The sequence below is a fragment of the Saccopteryx bilineata genome, chromosome 1 (genome assembly GCF_036850765.1).
Source record: "Saccopteryx bilineata isolate mSacBil1 chromosome 1, mSacBil1_pri_phased_curated, whole genome shotgun sequence".
Classification (NCBI taxonomy): Eukaryota; Metazoa; Chordata; class Mammalia; order Chiroptera; family Emballonuridae; genus Saccopteryx; species Saccopteryx bilineata.
In genome coordinates, this window is record NC_089490.1 from 152,613,753 (window position 1) to 152,632,551 (window position 18,799).

At 54.1% G+C, this 18,799-nt stretch overlaps 1 protein-coding gene across 5 annotated transcripts in view; it reads left to right on the top strand.

Moving 5' to 3' along the window:
* The window catches only part of MLLT1 (MLLT1 super elongation complex subunit), a 75,732-nt gene extending 59,694 nt beyond the window's left edge, over positions 1–16,038 (top strand). For all 5 annotated transcript variants that reach the window (XM_066274587.1, XM_066274568.1, XM_066274577.1 and 2 more), the window contains 7 exons: positions 2,870–3,424; positions 7,736–7,823; positions 9,605–9,713; positions 12,206–12,305; positions 12,683–12,754; positions 12,965–13,036; positions 13,258–16,038. In XM_066274587.1, coding sequence (XP_066130684.1) covers positions 2,870–3,424; positions 7,736–7,823; positions 9,605–9,713; positions 12,206–12,305; positions 12,683–12,754; positions 12,965–13,036; positions 13,258–13,386 — 1,125 coding nt within the window. In that variant the 3' untranslated portion in view covers positions 13,387–16,038. The remainder of the gene's footprint in view (positions 1–2,869; positions 3,425–7,735; positions 7,824–9,604; positions 9,714–12,205; positions 12,306–12,682; positions 12,755–12,964; positions 13,037–13,257) is intronic.
* The last annotated feature ends 2,761 nt before the right edge of the window (positions 16,039–18,799 follow it).

Genomic DNA, 18,799 nt, shown 5'->3' on the forward strand with positions numbered 1-18,799 from the left:
GTGAGGCCAGAGTCTTACGTACATAGTACAGCTCAGAGAGTCTTCACCATGCTGGCCTCCTGGCCCCTCCTTCCTGTGTCTCATGGAGGACAAATAGAAATTCTCGCTAGAGATCTTGGTAGTTTCTCTCTCAGCCACTCAAAATTGTCTGGAAGTCCATGCAAAATTGAAAGGGTAGGAATTGTTATTTCTTCTATATGTGTCACTTGCAAGTGACCCAAAACCCTGTGAAGATGTACCTTCCAGGTGGCAAGAATGCTCCGGTGGCCTGTGGAGCTGCATCTGCTGGAAGTTGCTCATGGCATTCTCACTGGAATGTCTTTGTGACCAACCCCCAGGAGACCCCAGGCCAAGTGGGCATATCTGCTAGGCTCAGAGGCCTGTAGGTAGGGTCCTTGTCTCCACCCCTTTCTGTATCAGACTGTTTCTCCAGCCACCTGGTTGGCATGACTTAGGGTCCTACATAGGTTCCTCAGGTAGCACAAGGCAGGCTCTTCTTCTCTGCTGGAAGCCTCCTCTGCCTGTTGTCTAGTCCTGGCTTCCGAGCCATCAGCCTCACTCTGCTCTTCTAGGAGAGTAGGGTCTGTGTGCCAGCCTCTTCCTCTAGATGAGGACCTTCTTTTGGGTACTGACTGTACCCCCATATTGGTTCTCTGCTGCCTGGACCCGAAGAGTCTGATTGCCAGGTCACATGCTCCAGGAGGAGTGGTCCAGGAGGGAAGGGGTTGATCATGCAGGGCCTCGCTTGTCAGGGTCCCCAACCTAGGGGCTGCTTGAGTGGAGAGTCTAGCTTTTGTACCCCTGAGCAGGTTCATCACTGATGGTCTGTCCCCACCGTATGGCTCCTTGGTGGGTAGTATGGAAGGTAGGAGGTGGAGACTCCTGGGAGAGGAGTGGGACCCCTGAAGGCTTGTACTTTGAGGATGATATTCCCATTGGTTCTGGACTACAGCACCCCTGGACTTATATACCTGTAGCTTCTTCCTGTCTGACATCAGCCAGTTGGCCTGGGTAACATTTCTCTAAAACTTGATTCTTAGCCGTATTTGAATCATTAATGACTTCGGGAATGTGACTGTGAGGGGTCCTCACCCCTGGGAATGTCCACATTACTTTCATAATTTAGTGTGTGATTTCAGAGAGCCCTGTCTCAAGTGACTGTGCCCAGGTGAAGAGCTGCTGCTTAGAAGGCCCCTGCTTGCTGGGCAGGCCCTGAGCAGCAGTGGAGGCTTGGCTGACCCCAGGTCTGGGAAACATGGTGGGACTGTGCTGAGGCCTTTGGCAGACCTGCCCATTGGGAAGGGGTGTGTGGATACTTGAAGAAGAAGCTGGAATTACACTTGGGGTCTTTTTGCCTCTCCTCAGGGGACCAGACTGCTGGGGAGTAGAGCCCCAGAGTCTGGCTCCATTCCGTACACCACCCTGAGGGGGCGCCCTTGTAGATAGTCAGCTCAGGGCTTATGGTGTGAGTACCCCTTCCACTGCCCTGGAGACAGAAGAGCCAGGGCCAGAGCCCAGTGGTTGATGTTTCTCCAGGGAGGCAGCAAGAGCCCATAGCCACATAAGCCTGTCCCCAGACTTTTGTCACTGTTGTGGGTTGTGGGTTTGCAAGAAAACAGTGACCAAATAGATCCAAGGTTGTTGAGACTGTGCCCTTTGTCCCTGTAGGCCTTTATTGTGAGAATCTGTCATTGGATCCTCAGGTGGGTTGGGAGAGCAGGAAGCAGAGTCCCCACTGCTGAGCACTTAACTGGCTCGCCCATCTCATCAGCACTTAGGGTGAGCTGGTAAAGTGTGGCTGCCTCAGGTGGAGCATGCCACCCTTGGGGTCTGGCTGCTGTTGGTTTCCTGGTGAGCTTTGATCTGGAGAGCCTTTAGCCCCAGCTGTGAACCTGACTGAGTGGGATGTGGAGCTCCTGGCAGCTGACAGCAGCAGGCCCCTGTCCAGCAACGCTGGACATGTGGGGTGATGAAGGGGTATTGACAGAGAGGAAACAAAAAAGGTGTCAGACCAGGATTCCACCCAAAGGGTGCGCTGGATGTGTGTATGGTGGGGTGGGGGGGGGGGGGAGGTGGCTACAGCCCCCATGATCAAGTGCTATCAGCCAGGCCCCTGCACTATCACTGGTGACGTAGGTGGTCCTGCCTTTGTTCAGAGGAAGTGTGGGCACAAAGGGTTGGCATCACCTGGCCCAGCTTTCCCAGCAGCCTGGGGCGGGGCTGCTGCTTTCTGCCTCTGTCCCCAGCCAGAACCTCCTGACCTGGCTGATCCACCCTGAACCCTCTGAACTTACTAGGAACCATACACATTGTAAAAAAACTGCCCAGGCTACTTCTATTCCAAGAAGTCAGGAGCTGTTGGTCCTGCACCACACCTGGGAACCCAGCAGGCACTTGATGAGTGCTGACTATGGTAGTGAAAGAACCATTATGCCTGGCAGGCCAGGCTGGGTTGGGGTGACCAAGCAGAGTGCACACAGGCTCTGTAGTGGGAACAGAAAAGGGGATCCTGCTTGCTAGTGCCCCCAGCGGGGAGCTGCAAGGTGTTGGAGTGGGAGGGGTCTGTGTGGCTGCCTTTCTCTGTGTGACTCACATGTGCTCTTCTTGAATCCCTCAGGGAATGTCAGTTCAATTCAGAGGGGAGTCTTAGCCTGCTGTCGCCTGGGACCTGCTGACACTTCCTAGTAGTTTAAAGGGACAGCTCCATTTAAAACTCTCACCTGCTGCCTTACTTTTTCGCTTTTTGGAAGATTTTCTTTAGCTGAGTCTGAATCAGGTGGATTATACTTTGTAGGGGTCGGGGGAGGTGGAGCAGGGTGACCGGAGATGCCATTTGACTATGTCTCTCCCTTCCCGCCCAACATTTCAGGACGCCAGCAGGGAAAGCAGCAAGGCCTGCAAGGCCCACAAAACAGCCAAGGAGCACCGGGAGCGGCCACGCAAAGACTCAGAGAGCAAGGGCCCCTCCAAGGAGCCCGAGCGCGAACAGGCTCGGAGTGCCAAGGATGCCGCACGGAAGCTGGTCGAGGGCCGGCCACCCAAAGAGGAAAAGGCCCCGCCGCCAAAGGCCGCATTTAAGGAACCCAAGATGGCCCTGAAGGAGACCAAACTGGAGAGCCTGTCCCCCAAAGGCGGCCCCCCACCCCCACCCCCACCCAAGTCTTCCAGCAAGCGGCCAGCCGCCGTTGACTCACCCAAGCCCAGTGCCAAAAAGCAGAAAAAGAGCAGCTCCAAGGGGTCTAGGAGTGCCCCCAGCACTTCACCCCGCACCTCATCTTCCTCCTTCTCGGACAAAAAGTTAGCCAAGGACAAGGGCAGCGCCAAAGTGGAGAAGATCAAGACTGAGACTGAGCCCCGGGAGATCAAAAAGCCCCCGGAGGTGGAGGAGTCCAACTCAGAGGACGAGGCCTCCTTTAAGACAGAGGTGAGGTGCCTCCTTTCCCCATCCTGTCACTCCTGTCCTCTTGCTCATTCCCCACCCTGAACCACTGGAAGCCTTGTCAGCCCAAAGGTTAGACAAGGAGGCTGAGATCCCAGGCCCAGGACTCCTGCTTACTCTTTGTGGTTTTGGGCATACCTGACACCTCATTAAGCCTGTCTCCCTTTCTCTCAAGGGTAGTAAAGCCTGTCTATGGGGGCTCTGGCATTGGTGCTTAGGGAAGGATGTTTCTGTTAGAACATGATAGTCTGGTACCTGGTTCTGAGCTCTTTACCTTAGGAGCCCCTTGCATGGCTCAGGGTCTTGGTAGCCACTTTGGGGTCAGTGGGCAGTCGTGTCTCACTGTTGCCCCTTCCCTGGCCACCGCAGGGTTGCTCTGTTAGGGAACTTGCTCCTACTTTTCTGGTCTGGAAGTTTAATGCTGGCCATTGAGCCTCGCCAGGCTCCCTTCTCAGATGGCTGGTGGGGTCTGAGGCCTTACCACCCTTACTGCTAGTCCACTCCTGCTCATGGAGCCCAGACACAGGGATCTTGAATTGGCAAGGCTCATTTTCTAAGCAGGGGCCAGAACCCCTCTCTGGGAGCAGCAGTCTCTAACTGAGAGGCTCTGGCCTTCTCCTGCAGCAGTGTTTCTAGGTAACTCTGAAGATCACTGTGAGAGATCCCTTGAACTACAAAGGAGCCTGTAGCCAGATTGCTGACTGTGTGTCCAGACCTCACTGAGGCCTCAGGTGGTGATGTCATCTTCTAGTGCTGTGTTCGGTATCTGGTGGTCAGAGAACAGATGCCTGAACAGACAGACAGATGAATGAATGGATGGATGAGTGATGAGTGATCCCCTGACCTATAGCACCGCCCCAGTGCTCAGTGGCCTTTTGCTATTTCTAAATCTTCAGTCATTCTCAAAGGCTGAAACTTTGCCTCCATCATTGCTTCTCAGGGCTCCATTGGGTCTTTGAAAGTGTCTTTCAGAGATGAAGCTAGAGCTGTTTTGTGTCATGAGTGCATGGCTTCCAGAGGTACCCCCGTTGGAAGCAACAGTGCTGGGGTGACAATTTGGTCCATGAGTAATGATAAGCCCACTGGGTTAGGAACACATGGGCTGGTGATGCCATGTGCCTAGCGCTCCTCACAACCAGGAGACGCTGTTGAGCCGTGAACGTAAGGGGGCAGGACTTTAGAACATCTTTTCTTTGGAACCCTCCTGGCCATCCAGGGCCATATCAGTATCCCTCTCAGCTGCTGCAGGTTCTTTGGGTGCTAAACAGCATCTCATCTATCTGCTCAGCATCTCGAGCTCTGGGCAGGTGCCTTACCCCCTTTCCACTTGAGAGGGTTTCAAGTGAGGCCCTTCTGCACCCAAGGTTGGTATTGGTATACTGGCTAGTATTGGTAGCCCTGGCTTCCATAAAAAAGGGGGTTTCTCCTGGCTGAAGTGGCACATCCCAGCCCTGAGAGACTTCTCAGTGATAAGCTTTAGCCATTCAGGGTCCATGTAGCTGTGAGACCCAGGCCACTAATGGGGTTCCCAGGGGTGTGTAGGGCTGCTGGACAGTGACTCAGTGATGTTTCCAATCCTGGGACCTTGGTGATGCACAGACATCTATGGAGGAGAAGGTGAGATAGTGTTGCGTATACCTCTCTTGACAGTCTCAGGCCATCCCACCCTGAGGCTGCATGGGGCACCACCACTGGAAAGCTCACCATAGCATGGAACCTAAGTTGCCTCCTCCCACTTGGCTGAGAGGTGGTCAGGGGCTTCTTGTCTGAGTCCCTGGGCCAAGCTCCCAGCTCCTCCAGCTGCTTCTTTATGGTCTCGTTGGCCTGTGGGGTCCTATTCAGACATGGGCCCGGAGTGCTAGGAGCACAGCAGGCCCCTCTGCCCTCCTGGACACTGCATGTGGCCGAGCAATGGCCCTTATCAGCAGCACTCACAACTACCCCTTCTGTACTTATGGACCCTCACCATTTCTGCCATTGGGCCCAAACCATTCCTGCCTCTTGGATTTGTGTGGAAGGAAAAGGGTCAAATGCATATGAGAAGCTTGCCTGACTAGCTTGTCCCTCCTCTGGCCCCAGCACAGGGTCTGGAGCCAGCCCAGCCTACTACCCTGAGCTTGCATACTCAACGGCAGCCACCTGGGTCCAGCTTCGGGCCTGAACCTGCTATTTTGTGTCAGCCTCATGGACCCTGCTGCTCATGCCCCCAGCCCAGGAGGTCTATTCAAATTCTCTGCCCCAGATGGCAGAGGCACAATGGGCACCAGCCTTCGTGTGCTGGTGGCTGACACAAACACTTGCAGAGTCTGAAGATAGGGGAAACTAAGGTTTAAAGCTGGGTGGGAATGGCCTTGGCTAGTTGGTGACAAAGCCACAGTCAGAACCAGGACCCTGAACCAGAATAAAAACTCAGGGGTCTGCATGCTTGAGGGGCCATGTGGCTCCAGGCCAGTTGGGGTTTGGGAAGTTATGCTGGTCTGTGTCATACCCCCACAGTAGATGGTGGTTGATGCTAATCTAGGCTGGGTTTCCCCTGAAGGATTCTCGAGTGTGGAGGCATGTGAGTGGAGGGCGTCTGCAGGACCTTGTGGGAGGGCCTGGAGCAGGTGGGTTGGGCCGAGGTTAACTCCAGAGAAGAGGCCTCTTAACTCTTCGGGTGACAAATGTTCTTTCCACGGGTGGCCTGATCACTCTCTGTGTCTATTGAGTGAGCAGAGACTTGTGCCTTCCTGGGTCCCTTCTGCAGGTTAGGAGCTGCCCTCAGCTCACCCTTCAGGAGGGACTTTCCCTGCGGTCCAGGACTCTTCCTGGGATCTTCTCTCACGTGACAAATGCAGGACTGAGCAGATGCTGTTAGGGGCCTCTGCCTGACACCTGGTCCCCTCTCCTCTTGACAAGGGAGGTTCCCAGAGGTGGATAGTCCCAAGCATTCAAGGTGTTCCATTCCTCCAGATCAGGGGTCCCCAAACTTTTTACATAGGGGGCCAGTTCACTGTCCCTCAGACCATTGGAGGGCCAGACTATAAAAAAAAACTATGAACAAATCCCTATGCACACTGCACAGATCTTATTTTAAAGTAAAAAAAAACAAAACGGGAACAAATACAGTATTTAAAATAAAGAACAAGTAAATTTAAATCAACCAACTGACCAGTATTTCAATGGGAACTATGCTCCTCTCACTGACCACCAATGAAAGAGGTGCCCCTTCTGGAAGTGCGGCGGGGGCAGATAAATGGCCTCAGGGGGCCGCATGTGGCCCGCCGTGTCCGTCTGTAGTTTGGGGACCCCTGCTCCAGATGGTCCTCCCCCGAGGCGAGAGGGCTAGACAGCGCCTGACATGATGACAGCTTCCTGCAGGGGAGGCAGCCTCCAGGTGTCTGGGGCGCTCTGGGCCAGGGCAGACTTTCAAAGCTGTGGAATTTGCCCTGTGTCCTTCAGAGCCTGTGCCGCAGATATGTGGCTGGCTCTGCCATAGATACCTTACAAGCTGCCTGTTGGCAGAAACCAGGGCCCTGTTCTAGCTTAGCACTCAGTGTGGTGAGACTAGAGGCCCTTTCCCTGAGTAGGGTCTTGAAGTGACCAGTTCCTTTCTACCCATGTATCCTAAGGCCTAGTGGCCTAGTTTTGGCTTTTACTGCCCCCTGGTGGTGGAGTTGGGATAGACAGCTGCAGGAAGAAGAGGATGTAACCCTACTCTGGGTACAGTAGGCACACTCGTCATCGCCTCAGGACACTTGGTGGGTGACAGCAGCATGTGGCAGGGAGACAGCTTCTTGTCATCACTCAGCCTCAGGACTGGCTGTGGGGAATCAAGGAGCAGAATGAGAAGCTGGGTCTCTGCACCCACCTTTCTTGTTTTAGATCTTTCCTCTCTTCCCCATGGCATCACAGCCTCCATTGCCAGCTCTAGCCCTCATAGGAGGATGGCAGGGCCCACAAACAGATGTGCTAGCCCCCCTCCCCCTTTCATGGAGTTCTCTGTCCTTCTGCCGAGATATATGGGAAAATCAGCATACTGATTTTAGGTTCTGGAACTACTAGAAATTTAAAGTTTGTCAGTGGAAAAAGAAAGGCCATTGCATTTGGAATGCAAACTGGTGGTGGTCTGAAGTTGGGGTGTGGTGGGAGTTGGGTGCCTGTGGACCCAGGAAGCCATGTTCTCAGGAGTGTGTATGCAGGGGTCCTCTTGTGTGCTTTGAGCCTGGTGCCTTCATCCACTCCTTTTTTTGGGCTAAAAGATTATCCTTGTCTTCTCTCCCTGCTGTCCCACTGCACCCCTATTGTGGGGTGAAGTCCGCCCAGTCGAGCCTATCTAACTCCAGCTCCAGCTCTGACTCCAGTTCAGATTCGGATTTTGAGCCATCTCAGAACCACAGTCAAGGTGGGTGATGACAGAGGAAAGAGATGGAAAGTGCTGTGACTTAATGCTGTGGGACAGCTCCTGACTCTGTCTGGAGGCTGGTAGGGTTCTGGGTTTGTTACTGAATCAGAGGGGGTTTATATATAATTTCCATAACTTACGTGGGGCTTACTCCATGCCTGAGCTTCAGAATCTGACAGCTGCCAGAAAAACCCATTGACCTTACCCAAGGCAGGGTGTGAGGAGCAGGCTCTTCAGTGAGGAGGAGGGTAGGGATGGAGGGGATGGGTCTGGAGTGATGGAGAAGTGTTAGTATGGGGGAGGAAGCCCTGAATGAGGAAGGCCAGGAGCCTCATGCCTGAGCTGAACTTACCCTGGACTTTTCTTCAGTGTACTGCTGCTTGCCCAGTCTGGGCCCCCAGAGACTCACATTCATAGGTTGTTGAAGCTCTGGGAGTATATTAAAAAGAAAAGCAGGAACAGTTCCCCTGTCAGCCAGGTGTGAAAAGTGCTACTCTTTTTGTTATCCATCCCCTGGGCCCTCAGAACACCCTGCTATATGATGAGGGCTTTGAGCTGTGCTGATGAAGTACTGTGGGCCAGCGGAGAAGGCCCTTTCTGATTTAGGACCTATCCATTCCAGACACCCTCACCAGCTCCTCCCCGACAAGGCAGCATATGTTCCTTTGCCAGCCCTCTCACCCATCTCATCACAGGAGAGCTCTCATGGATCAGGGCAGGGATGCTCTGCTCCTGCAGCAGGTCTGGCTGGCACTCAGCAGTCTGCATTTCTGCCACTTTCTTGTAGGACCCCTGGGAATTAGGAGGTTGTTGAGGGGAGAGGGCATAAGGCCCACTTGGCTTCCCCAGATTAGTGAGGGCCTTCCTGAGGTGCAGGGTGGGCCCACGAGCCCTGCTGACCCTGCCACTCTCCCTCAATCCTGAAGCATTACTTCTGGTGGATTGGACCTGCAGTCTCCTCCCCCCCATAGCCTAGAATCCTTTTCAAGGGTTGCGGAAAGCTGAAGGAGGAAAGTGTATTTGGGAATGAGGAGGTCTAACCCGGAATTCAGATGTGCAGTCACTGAGGGAACCTGGGGGATGGGGTGCTAGAAGCCCCTACTCTCTTCAAGTGTTCTTATCTATGAGGAAGGGAGGGGGAACCTGCTGAAGCAGGATCATGTGACCAAGGTAATTGAGGGCTTTGTGTCCCTCTGTTGCCTTGGTAACAAGAATATAAACCAAAGATTCCTCTGTAGGGGACTGGAACCGGGTGCCTCTGGAGAAAGGGGAGGACATTGGGCTGGAAGCAGCAGAGGGGATTGCTGAGGTGCTGGGCAAGCCTGCTCAGGAGCACAGGCTGGTGGCAGAACCTGTGGCTTTGGGCTCTGGCCGCCTCATTCTCCGGGCAGGCTGGCTGGTACTGTCTCCAAGCAGAGACTCCAATCTCAGTACTAGGATCAGAGGAAGGCTGCTTGTTTGGCTTTGGCAATGGAAGGGCTCTGTGCTCCTGCCTCAGGCCAGGGGCCAGAGGCCTGCGAGCAGGGCCAGGAAGGTAGGGGGGTAACGGGGAGCCAGTGTCCCTTAGGCAGAGGGTGGCCTTGGAGACAGTCCTTGGAGATGGGTGGCAGGCCCCACATGGCCAAGCGACTTCCTGGGTGGGTTTGTGTGGGTACATTTTTGGGATTATGGTGTCAAGAAGCTCGTATGGCTCTGGAGCTGGTGGGGACCCTGCAGGGGCCAGGCAGAGACCTGACCTCACTTTGTCTTCTCCCTCCTCCTTTCCTTGCCACCCGGCTTAGGACCCCTGCGCTCCATGGTGGAGGACCTGCAGTCTGAAGAGTCTGACGAGGATGATTCTTCATCAGGCGAGGAGGCTGCCGGCAAGACAAATGCAGGAAGGGATTCCAGGTGCCCAGGCTGGTGGGGGGGGGGGGGGTAATGCCGATGACTTCTGAGATTGTGGGGCCTCCAGGATACAGGACTAGGACAGGAGCTTCCCTAGGGTGGGGGCAAAGAAAGCATCCTAGCCGCCTTGACGGTGCCCTGCCTTGGGGCCACATGGTGTTTCCTGTTTCTTGAAGTGGAAAGGTCTTAGGTGGCATCCCTCCTCTTGTCATTGGAAAGTGTGGGCTGCCTGGTGGGGAGGGGTGGGATGATGAGGGAGACCATCTAAGAAGTAGGGAGAGGCAGTGCCCAGCAATCCTAGGGCCAGTTCTGATCAGAGGCAGGGGTTGGGATGGGGGTAGGCTGGTTTCACTCTCCTCAGGCTTTGGGACCTTTTCCCCTTTCCCCACGTGTATGGCACAGGATGAGGACAATCTAAGAAATGTCCTGTGGGAGTGAGCACCTTGGGGATAACTGTGTTCTCAGCCTCTAGCCCAGAACAAGTGCCAGCCTTGGCCACAGGCCCAAGGAAGGGGCACACTCAGTGGTCAGAGGTCTAGTTGGGCTCAGATTCAGCCCCTCTTCCTTGGGAGGCTAAGGCCTCCAGGCTTTAGCAGCTCCTTGAGCTGGGCCAATCACCCAGTCTTCACCCACAAGGCACAGGGATGCCTAACAGGTGCTTATAGGCAGTCTATGTCAGTCTAGCTGATGAAACACAGCATCCTGAGTGTGTGGCTATGGGAAGCTATTTAAAGGAGACTTAACTGGGGTGGGGGTGGGAGGTAGGGTTAACGGCCATGGCTCCTGACTGCTTGGTGTTGGCAGCATTCAGTGTGGGTGCCTACGGCACAGAAACTAGAAGCAGGGAATTGAGAAGGTCCCATTTTAAGGGTTTCCCACAGTGGTGCAGGGACTAAACACATAGAAGCACCTTAAGCATCCTTTTGCAGGGACAGACATGGAAGGCCTAGGGGGCTTCCCTGGGCATCAAGGGGGGGCATAGCATCCATTGTCAGGGAAGTGGCCATACAGACCTTACATCAGCGCTGCAGCTGGCTAGAAGGAGCTGGCCAAGTCTCATCTCATCCTGGTGTGTTTCCTGGGGAGGCCCACAGTCTGCTGGCCCTCAGCTGCCACCTGGTAGACCCCAGGAAGAGGGGGACTTGAGGGGTATACAGAACAGTGGGATGAGCCTGGGTCTGGCTGATGCGGTAGTGTCACCTAGGCAACAAGGAGACACTATTGCCTTTCCCACTGGTGTAATCTGCAGCTGGGAAGTCAAGGAGAGAAACCTCTTGGCCTCAGGAGAGCAGGGGTCCCAGGGCCTGATGCTTACTGAGGGAGAATTTTTCCTGAGGAAATAAGACAGCCTTGGCCTTGAAGGGAAGGAAGACAGGAGCCCCTGAGGCCCAGGCTACATGCAGCATTCCTGGCACTGCTTTCCCAGTGAGGCGGTTCAGGCAGGAAGAAGGCGGCAGGCAGGGTTGACTGTGTGTAGACGTGTTGTGGAGGAACAGTTGTTCGGTTCTCGTTGCTGGATCAAGCCCAAAATGTCTGTGAGGGATTAGGGATCCCAGAGGGAGTCTTTCCCAAGGGAGGCCCCCAGGAGAACAGGTCATTCCCAGCCGGGGCAGGGGCAGAGCTGGAGAGGAATCTGCTTCTCTACACCCTCTCACTGTGTGTGAGATTCTGGAAAAAGCTGGAAGAAATGGACCAGCCCATGTTTTCTAGACTGAGATCCAGACTGAGACTGAGAGAGAGAATTTGACTCTAGAATTGCAACTCTACAGAGAGGCTTTTCAATTCTAGCTAATCGGGGATTTTGAACTGTGACTAACCATACCTTTACCTCCCCCCCTCCCCAGACCTAGTGACCCATTTATTGTGAGTCCACCCCTCCCCTGTGCGCTACTTCCTGGACCTTATTTTACAGATAAGGAAATGGAGGCGGGGTTGAGGATCCAACTAGGGCCCTGCCCCCCAGGAAGTTTGAGGTTGAGTCACCGGGAGACACATCACATTCAGGGCCCCTCCCACAGGGGAATGCCCTGATGTCACTGAGGAAACCTGGCATCCAAAGTGCTCAGGCAGGTGGAAACTGCTAAGGGGAAGGTTTCCTTCAGAGAGTCCTGCAAGCTGCCCTCTTAACTACAGTGGTTGCAGCAGGACCATGTGAACAGAGCAGAACCCAACACACCCCATCCTTTTAGCTTGTAGGGTGTGTCCCCCCCATTGTGCTGGTCTCAGGAGACCTATATCATGGGGTGTGCCTCTTAGGGTGCATGCCTGTGACTCTGGCTTCTTTGCCCTTTGAAGGCAGCACCGGCACGTTCTATTTTTGTTTTAAGTCAACAGTGACTGCCCAGAGCTAAGTGAGCTTAATCTCTTGAGGTCTAGGGTGAGCATGCTTGCCCCACAAGAAGGGGTCTTCCATTGTCAGGTGAGCATGGGTCATGCATGGATCCCAAAGCAACAGGGTGGCAGAGGCCTGACAGAGCATCTTGTCCCTTGTTCAGGTTGAGCTTCAGTGACAGCGACAGTGATAACAGTGCTGACTCCTGCCTGCCCAGCCGCGAGCCCCCTCCCTCCAAGAAGCCACCCCCACCCAACAGTAAGGTGAGCTCAGGAGTCAGGGGCTTCTGCCCAGAGAAGGATGTCTACCCAGTGGGCAAGTCTCTGTCACGTCTTGCAGGCAGGGCTAAAGGCTGGGCCTACATTGGTCCTGGGCCTGGGGTTGTCCAAGGGTCCCAGACAGGGTGGTGGGTGCAGAGAGAGGCTTGGTTCACTCCCAGCTGCTGGAGGTATGTCTGCTTCCCTGGATGGGCTTCCCTTAGGGTCAGATGCCAGAGGAAGGAGGCTGGGCAGTCCCAGAGCTCTGGGCTGGCTCTGAGCAGTCAGTGGTGGCCTTGGTGAGGTTGAACAGTTTGTGGGGGGCTGGGAAGGGATATGGGGTATGGGTAGGAGCTGAGAGCAGACCTGAGTTCATTTTGCAGGCATCAGGCCGGAGGAGCCCTGAGTCCTGCAGCAAGTCTGAGAAGATCCTCAAGAGGGGCACCTACGACAAGGTGGGGGTCTTGGGTGGGTGGAGGGAATCCCAGGGCTTCAGAACTGGTTGGGTGAACCCAGATGTGCCAGGGTGCTGGCCCCAGGGGCACAAGGCCAACCTCTGTCCCAGGTCCCCAGCTGAGATGGGCAGGACCACAGGTGGGGTCCCTCAAGGCTGGGCAGTTGGAAGGGCTGAGACTGCCTGCTGAGTGCCTGTCTCCCACTCCCAGGCCTACACGGATGAACTGGTGGAGCTGCATCGGAGACTGATGGCCCTGCGGGAGCGCAACGTGCTGCAACAGGTACTAGGATGGAGCCCGCCCTGCCCTCGGTTCTGCTGAGGACACGGGTTATCACACACGAGTCCCTGGGGCCGGTGGTGCCTGTATGGCCTGCAGGCTGCTGGAACCCCTTGCTTCAGCTCCAGGGACCCTCCTCCTCTTCCTCAGGGGTTTCTAGAGGGTGGGGGGATACCCCAGCCCAACTTCCTGTCTCCTGAAGCTGCCCTGCCACCAACTTCCAGATTGTGAACCTGATCGAGGAGACAGGCCACTTCAATGTCACCAACACCACCTTCGACTTTGATCTCTTCTCCCTGGATGAGACCACCGTGCGTAAGCTGCAGAGCTACCTGGAGGCCGTGGCCACATGACCCTGGACCAGGTGCCCGGCCCCTGTCATCGGGGTCTCGGGAGGCCACGTCTGGGCCCCGCCTGCCTGCCTTTCTCTCGACTCACCCGCCCGCAGCACTGCCTTAGTGACCACCCTGTTCTTGGCCCACATGGCCAGCTGCACTTTCCTCATTGGCTCTCAGCCTGCCCTGCCCACCAGCTCACTGGGAGCCCTGGGGCCGAGGGGGGCTGGGCCAGTGCTGCTGCTGCTCCCTGACACTCAGGGACCATCACCTGGGTCCCCGTTGGAAAGTGGCTTGTGTTAAAGGTAGCACTGGGCCTCATTCCTATAGGGGAAGAAATGTGCCCAGCCTTGCTTCATGGTGGGGCATGTGGCACAGTGTCACTGCCCAGGCCTCTCTGAGCAGCTAGGGTACCACCTTCAGCCTCCCCAAACGGTTCAGACACACAGCTCCCCAGGACCTCAGAGGGTCTAGCTGCTCCAGGCCAGGCCTCGGCTCGTCCTCCATGTGAGCTGGGTGCAGCTCCCGCTGGCTCTCACTGTGCTGGGACTCTGTGCTGTATAGTTCTCTGTTATATATGTATGTATGCACTGTGGGTACCAGAGCGGTTTCCAGGTGTGCATTTCTGTGGCAGCAGTGCACGTGGGGGGTGGGGGTGAGTAAGGTGGGACTTTTAGGTTAAGATGTCTCCACTGGTCTTGTCGTTGGGCTAGAGGCCGAGCCGGAGCACCAGCTGGCTTTCTCCAGGTGCAGGGAGGAATCCTCCCTCAGTGGTACAAGGACGCCTCGTCCTCCTCCCAGGATTCAGAAGGCACAGCCCAGGGCCCGTGAACACTACGATGGAGCAATAGGTCCTCAGGCAACTGGTCAGACTGGCAGCCGTCTCTAGGAGCAGACCTGCTGGGCTCCAGCCAGCTACAGGCCACTTGTAACGGCACCCTGGGCCTCGGCCTCTCCTTCCTTCCATAGGATCCTCTTCCTCCTTTCTGTTGATCGAGTCTTCAAACTTTGAAAAAAAAATGAGCTTTTGCCAAATAAGACATGATAGTTTGTGCAGTTTTTTCAAGGAGTATCAGGACTCAGAGCCAGCTCCTCATGCCCGGGCCCCGCCATTGGCAGGCCCTCCTGGGCACACCTGTCTCTACCTGGTTTGGGCTTGGCCCTCCAACACCTACCATTCACACTTGTCCAGAGCCCTGAGACTTAATCCTCAAATGACTGAGATTCTCCGAGGCCAGGCCGGTTCCTCCTCCCTCTGGCCTACCTTCCAGGGTCAGAATGTCCTCAAGGAGTCAGCCCACCTTGGGTGGGGCTCCTGAGAACCTGTTTGCTCAGCCTCTGTTTCCTCAGACCCTGACTCAATGCTCCTCCAGTCCCCCTCAATTTTTGCCCTGAACAAGATGTGGGGGCCCAGAGATAGGCTCACCTCTTTCCAACCCACTGTCAGCCTCTCTCCCAGTTCCTGAGTTCTGATGTGGGGAGCGCCATGATCCCTCCCCTGTGGTCCCTGAGTCTCGTGTCCATGCTCTGACTCCGTCTGTCAGGCAGACCCTGAACACTCCCTGGTGATCCTTGCCTCTAAGGCTTCCCTGAACTCCAGCCTTCCTGCTGAGAGCCCCAGAACTCTTGGGGGAAGGCCCAAGAACTTTCAGAGGAAACTATCGTGACACCTCACCGTTCACTCAGATTCTCTCTTGACCCACTGCCTTGAGGTATTAAGAAGAGTCAAGGCCTGTGTGGCAGGCCTTGTGCTCCTGCCACCCCCTTCTGCAGGCAGGCCAGCAGTACTCCAAAGTGGGCACCATCCTTCTCTGGAAACTTCAGGACATTGGACAGAAGGAACTGCCTGACATGGGCCACTCAAAAGGCAGCAGCTGCCTGGCCCTCTGCACAGTCTGCCAGGGGTCCCAGGCAGGAGCCTCAGCTCAAGGGCACTAGTCTTCTCCTTCATGAGGATCTCCTGGAAAGGGCTGCAGGCTTCATGTGGTTACAAAGGCAGCTGTCTGCTCTGGAGCTGGGCTCGCACCGGAGGCAGCTGGAGAAAGGCTGTCTGGCTCACCCTCAGCGTCAGCACCATCTGGCCCTTCCTGCTGTTTCCGGGCCTTCAGAAGCACCGAACCATTTCTCAGTTACCTCCACTGGCCAGAAGGCTTCCAGCGCTGTCCTCTATAGCTGCTCTGGGCCCAGTGCTGGCCCATGACCACCTAATGGACATGCCAGGCAGCCAGGGCCCCAACCACAGCATTCCCAGCTGCCCCCTACTCACCCCCCAGCTGCCTGGCAGCTGGGCCCATGAGGGCTCTGGGAACACTTCCATAGGAAGGGGCAGGCACTTTGTGATTGCTGCGTGTTTAGTGTTAAGCCCCCTGCCCCCAGTGCAAATCCCTTTGTTTTGCTATCTCCTGAACAAAATGTAAACCAACACCTAAAAGCAAAGGTATCGAATACCTTTCTTACCCATAAGGGTTTTTACAAAGATTGTGTCTCACTAGGAACTAGGACGCTCATCAGCCCAAGACCAACTCCTGGATTAAAGGAATAAGGAGAATCGTGTTTGTAATAAGTTACAGGATTGTTTTTGTCCTGGATTTTAAACTTTTTGTTAAATTGTGAAATTATGGAGGAATTTTATAGAAAAAAAAGTGAAATAAAGTCAAATGGGAAAGCAGACCTATATGTAGACCTGTTCATCCCTTTGGTTCCTACTGTTTTGGAGTTGACAGGAGAAATACAAAATACTTTTGGGCCCTTTGTCCTCTCTCCCTGTTTCAGTGCTTCTAGATCAACAACCAGGAAGAGGTGAGAAGGTTGGTACAAAGCCTATGGGGCAGCAGGAGGGAGGATGGAGTATGAGAAAGGTTGACATTCTAGAGGAATAGAGATAATGCCACCAGGAATCTGAGAGGGAGAAGATGGTGAAGAACTTGGTCTCAGGTTTTTCCTCTTTGTTTTTTTCTGAAGTGAGAAGCAGGGAAGCAGAGACAGACTCCCGCATGTGCCCAACCGGGATCCACCCGGCATGCCCACCAGGGGGCGATGCTCTGTTGCATCCAGAGCCATTCTAGTGCCTGAGGTGGAGGCTGTGGAGCCATCCTCACTGCCCAGGCCAGCTTTGCTCCAATGGAGCCTTGGCTGCGGGAGAGGAAGAGAGAGACAGGAAGGAGAGTGGGAGGGGTGGAGAAGCAGATGGGCACTTCTCCTGTGTGCCCTGGCCGGGAATCCAACCCGGGACTTCCACACACTGGCCCAACATACTACCATTGAGCCAACCATCCAGGGCCAGATTTTGCTTTTGATGTTATGTTCTTTCATTGGATGTTAGCAGCAAAGTTTAGGTTGGAAAGCATGCTTGACTTCAGAAGATGGATGGATGGATGGATGGATGAATGGATGGATGGAAAGTCTGACACAAAAATGTGGGCAAAGACATCCTTTGCTGGAAGCTGGGCTGCCCATCTGCCAGTTTGTCCATGGTTTTTTACTCTGGACTCAGTGTAGTGGAGCTGAGTGAACTCCAAGGGGACAAAGCTCTTGCAGCCCATTTAAGCAGCCCTGTCCACTCTGTGAGCCTAGCCTCACTAGAAGAGCCAGATGTTCTATTGCCAGTAGTCACCATTGCAGGCCACTACCTTCTGGCCACCCTGTTTGCAGCAGCTGGGGAGACAGCTGGTCACACTGAGGTATAGGTTCCTGTCCTTCCTAGTCGATAGCCAGAAACCCCATTTTTAACATCAGGACTATGGCCTTTGCTGCCCATGTTTTTCCTACACAGAAAGATTGTGTAGGCCTTTTGAGATAATTTTGGATCTGAGTGAGAGTCTAGAGTGGTTCTCACAGTTTTCAGATCTGCATAAGACAGTGGGACTACTTGGTGTGAAAATTACAGTAGGGCTCATTGTAGGCCAGGTGCTACACTAAGAATTATCTCACAGACCCTTCACAGTCACTTCAGGTTGGTACTGCCATCAGAATCCCCATTGACAGATGAAGAGACAGCATTGACCTGCCTACAATACAGCTAGTAGGCTCATTTCTGATACTCAGGCCCACATATGTGTTGTTGCTTATGGCAGTGCGTGTTTATTTGTTTACTCACATAATTGTCCTATGTCACTCTCATCTTTCTGTGATTCCCTCTGCAATCATTTCCCTTAAGCCCGAAGAGCTTTTGTTAGCATTTAATTTAGTGCAGCTATGAATTCTCTCAGCTGTTGTGTATCCAAAAACATTTTTATTTTCATCTTTATTTTGTAAGAATATTTGTTACTAGGTATAAAATTTTAGGTCGGCAGGCATTTTTTTCTAAGTGAGAGGGGAGATAGACTTCCACACATACCCCAACCATGATCCACCTGGTAACCCCAGTCTTGGGCTGATGCTCAAATCAACTGAGCTATTCTAAGCACCTGAGGCTGATGTTGGGCCCAACCACGCTATCCCCAGTACCTGGGGCTTATGCTTGAACCAATCTAGCCACTGGCTGCGGGATGGGAAGAAGGAGAGAGGGAGGGGGAGAGAAGCAGATAGTTGCTTCTCTTTTGTGCTTTGACCAGGAATCAACCCCAGAATGTCCATATGCCAGGCTGACACTCTATCCACTAAGCCAACTGGCCAGGGCTGGCATTTACTTTCAAAACCTCATTCTGTTGTTTTTGGCTCCCATTGTTTCTGTTGAGAAATCAGCTGTTAAGTCTCATTGTTGCCACCTTTTTTTTTTTTCTTCTTTTTTTAAAGAGCAGGGGAGGCAAAGAAACAGACTCCTGCATACCCCTGGACCAGGATCCAACCAGCAGGCCCCCTATAGTGAATGCTCTGCCTATCTGAGGAATTGCTCCATTGCTTGGCAACTGAGCTGTTTTTAGCTCCTGAAGTGAGGGCACAGAGCCATCCTCGGGGCCAAGGTGCTGTAGCTAATTGAGCCATAGCTGCAGGAGGAGGGTGGGGGTAGACGGAGAGCAGTGAGAGGGTTGGAGAAGCAGTGTGCCCTGACTGGGAATTGAACCCGGGACATCCACATGCCGGGCTGACGCTGTACCAAGTGGGCCAACTGACCAGGGTCATTGTTGCCCCTTTGAGGATAATATGTCTTTTATCTCTGGTGTTTTTTTGTTTTGTTTGTTTACAGTATAAATTTATTCTCATATAGTTCTGGGGTTCAGAAATTTGAAATCAACTTCATGGGGCTAAAATCAAGGTGTCAGCAGGCCTGTGTTTCTTCTGGAGGCTGGAGGTGAGAATGATGGATCTACCATTCTGCTTGTCTCCTTGGAAACTGGGGAGCCAGCACCTTCTCGAAGCTTCAGGTTTCTATCAGGGCGCCTGGGCACCCATCCTCACCCTAGTTTCTCCCCAGGATGGAGACCCCAAGTGGGGCCTCAGAGCTAGTCCCGCCAATACCCAGGGTGCACCCCTACATGGACTGAATCTTGTT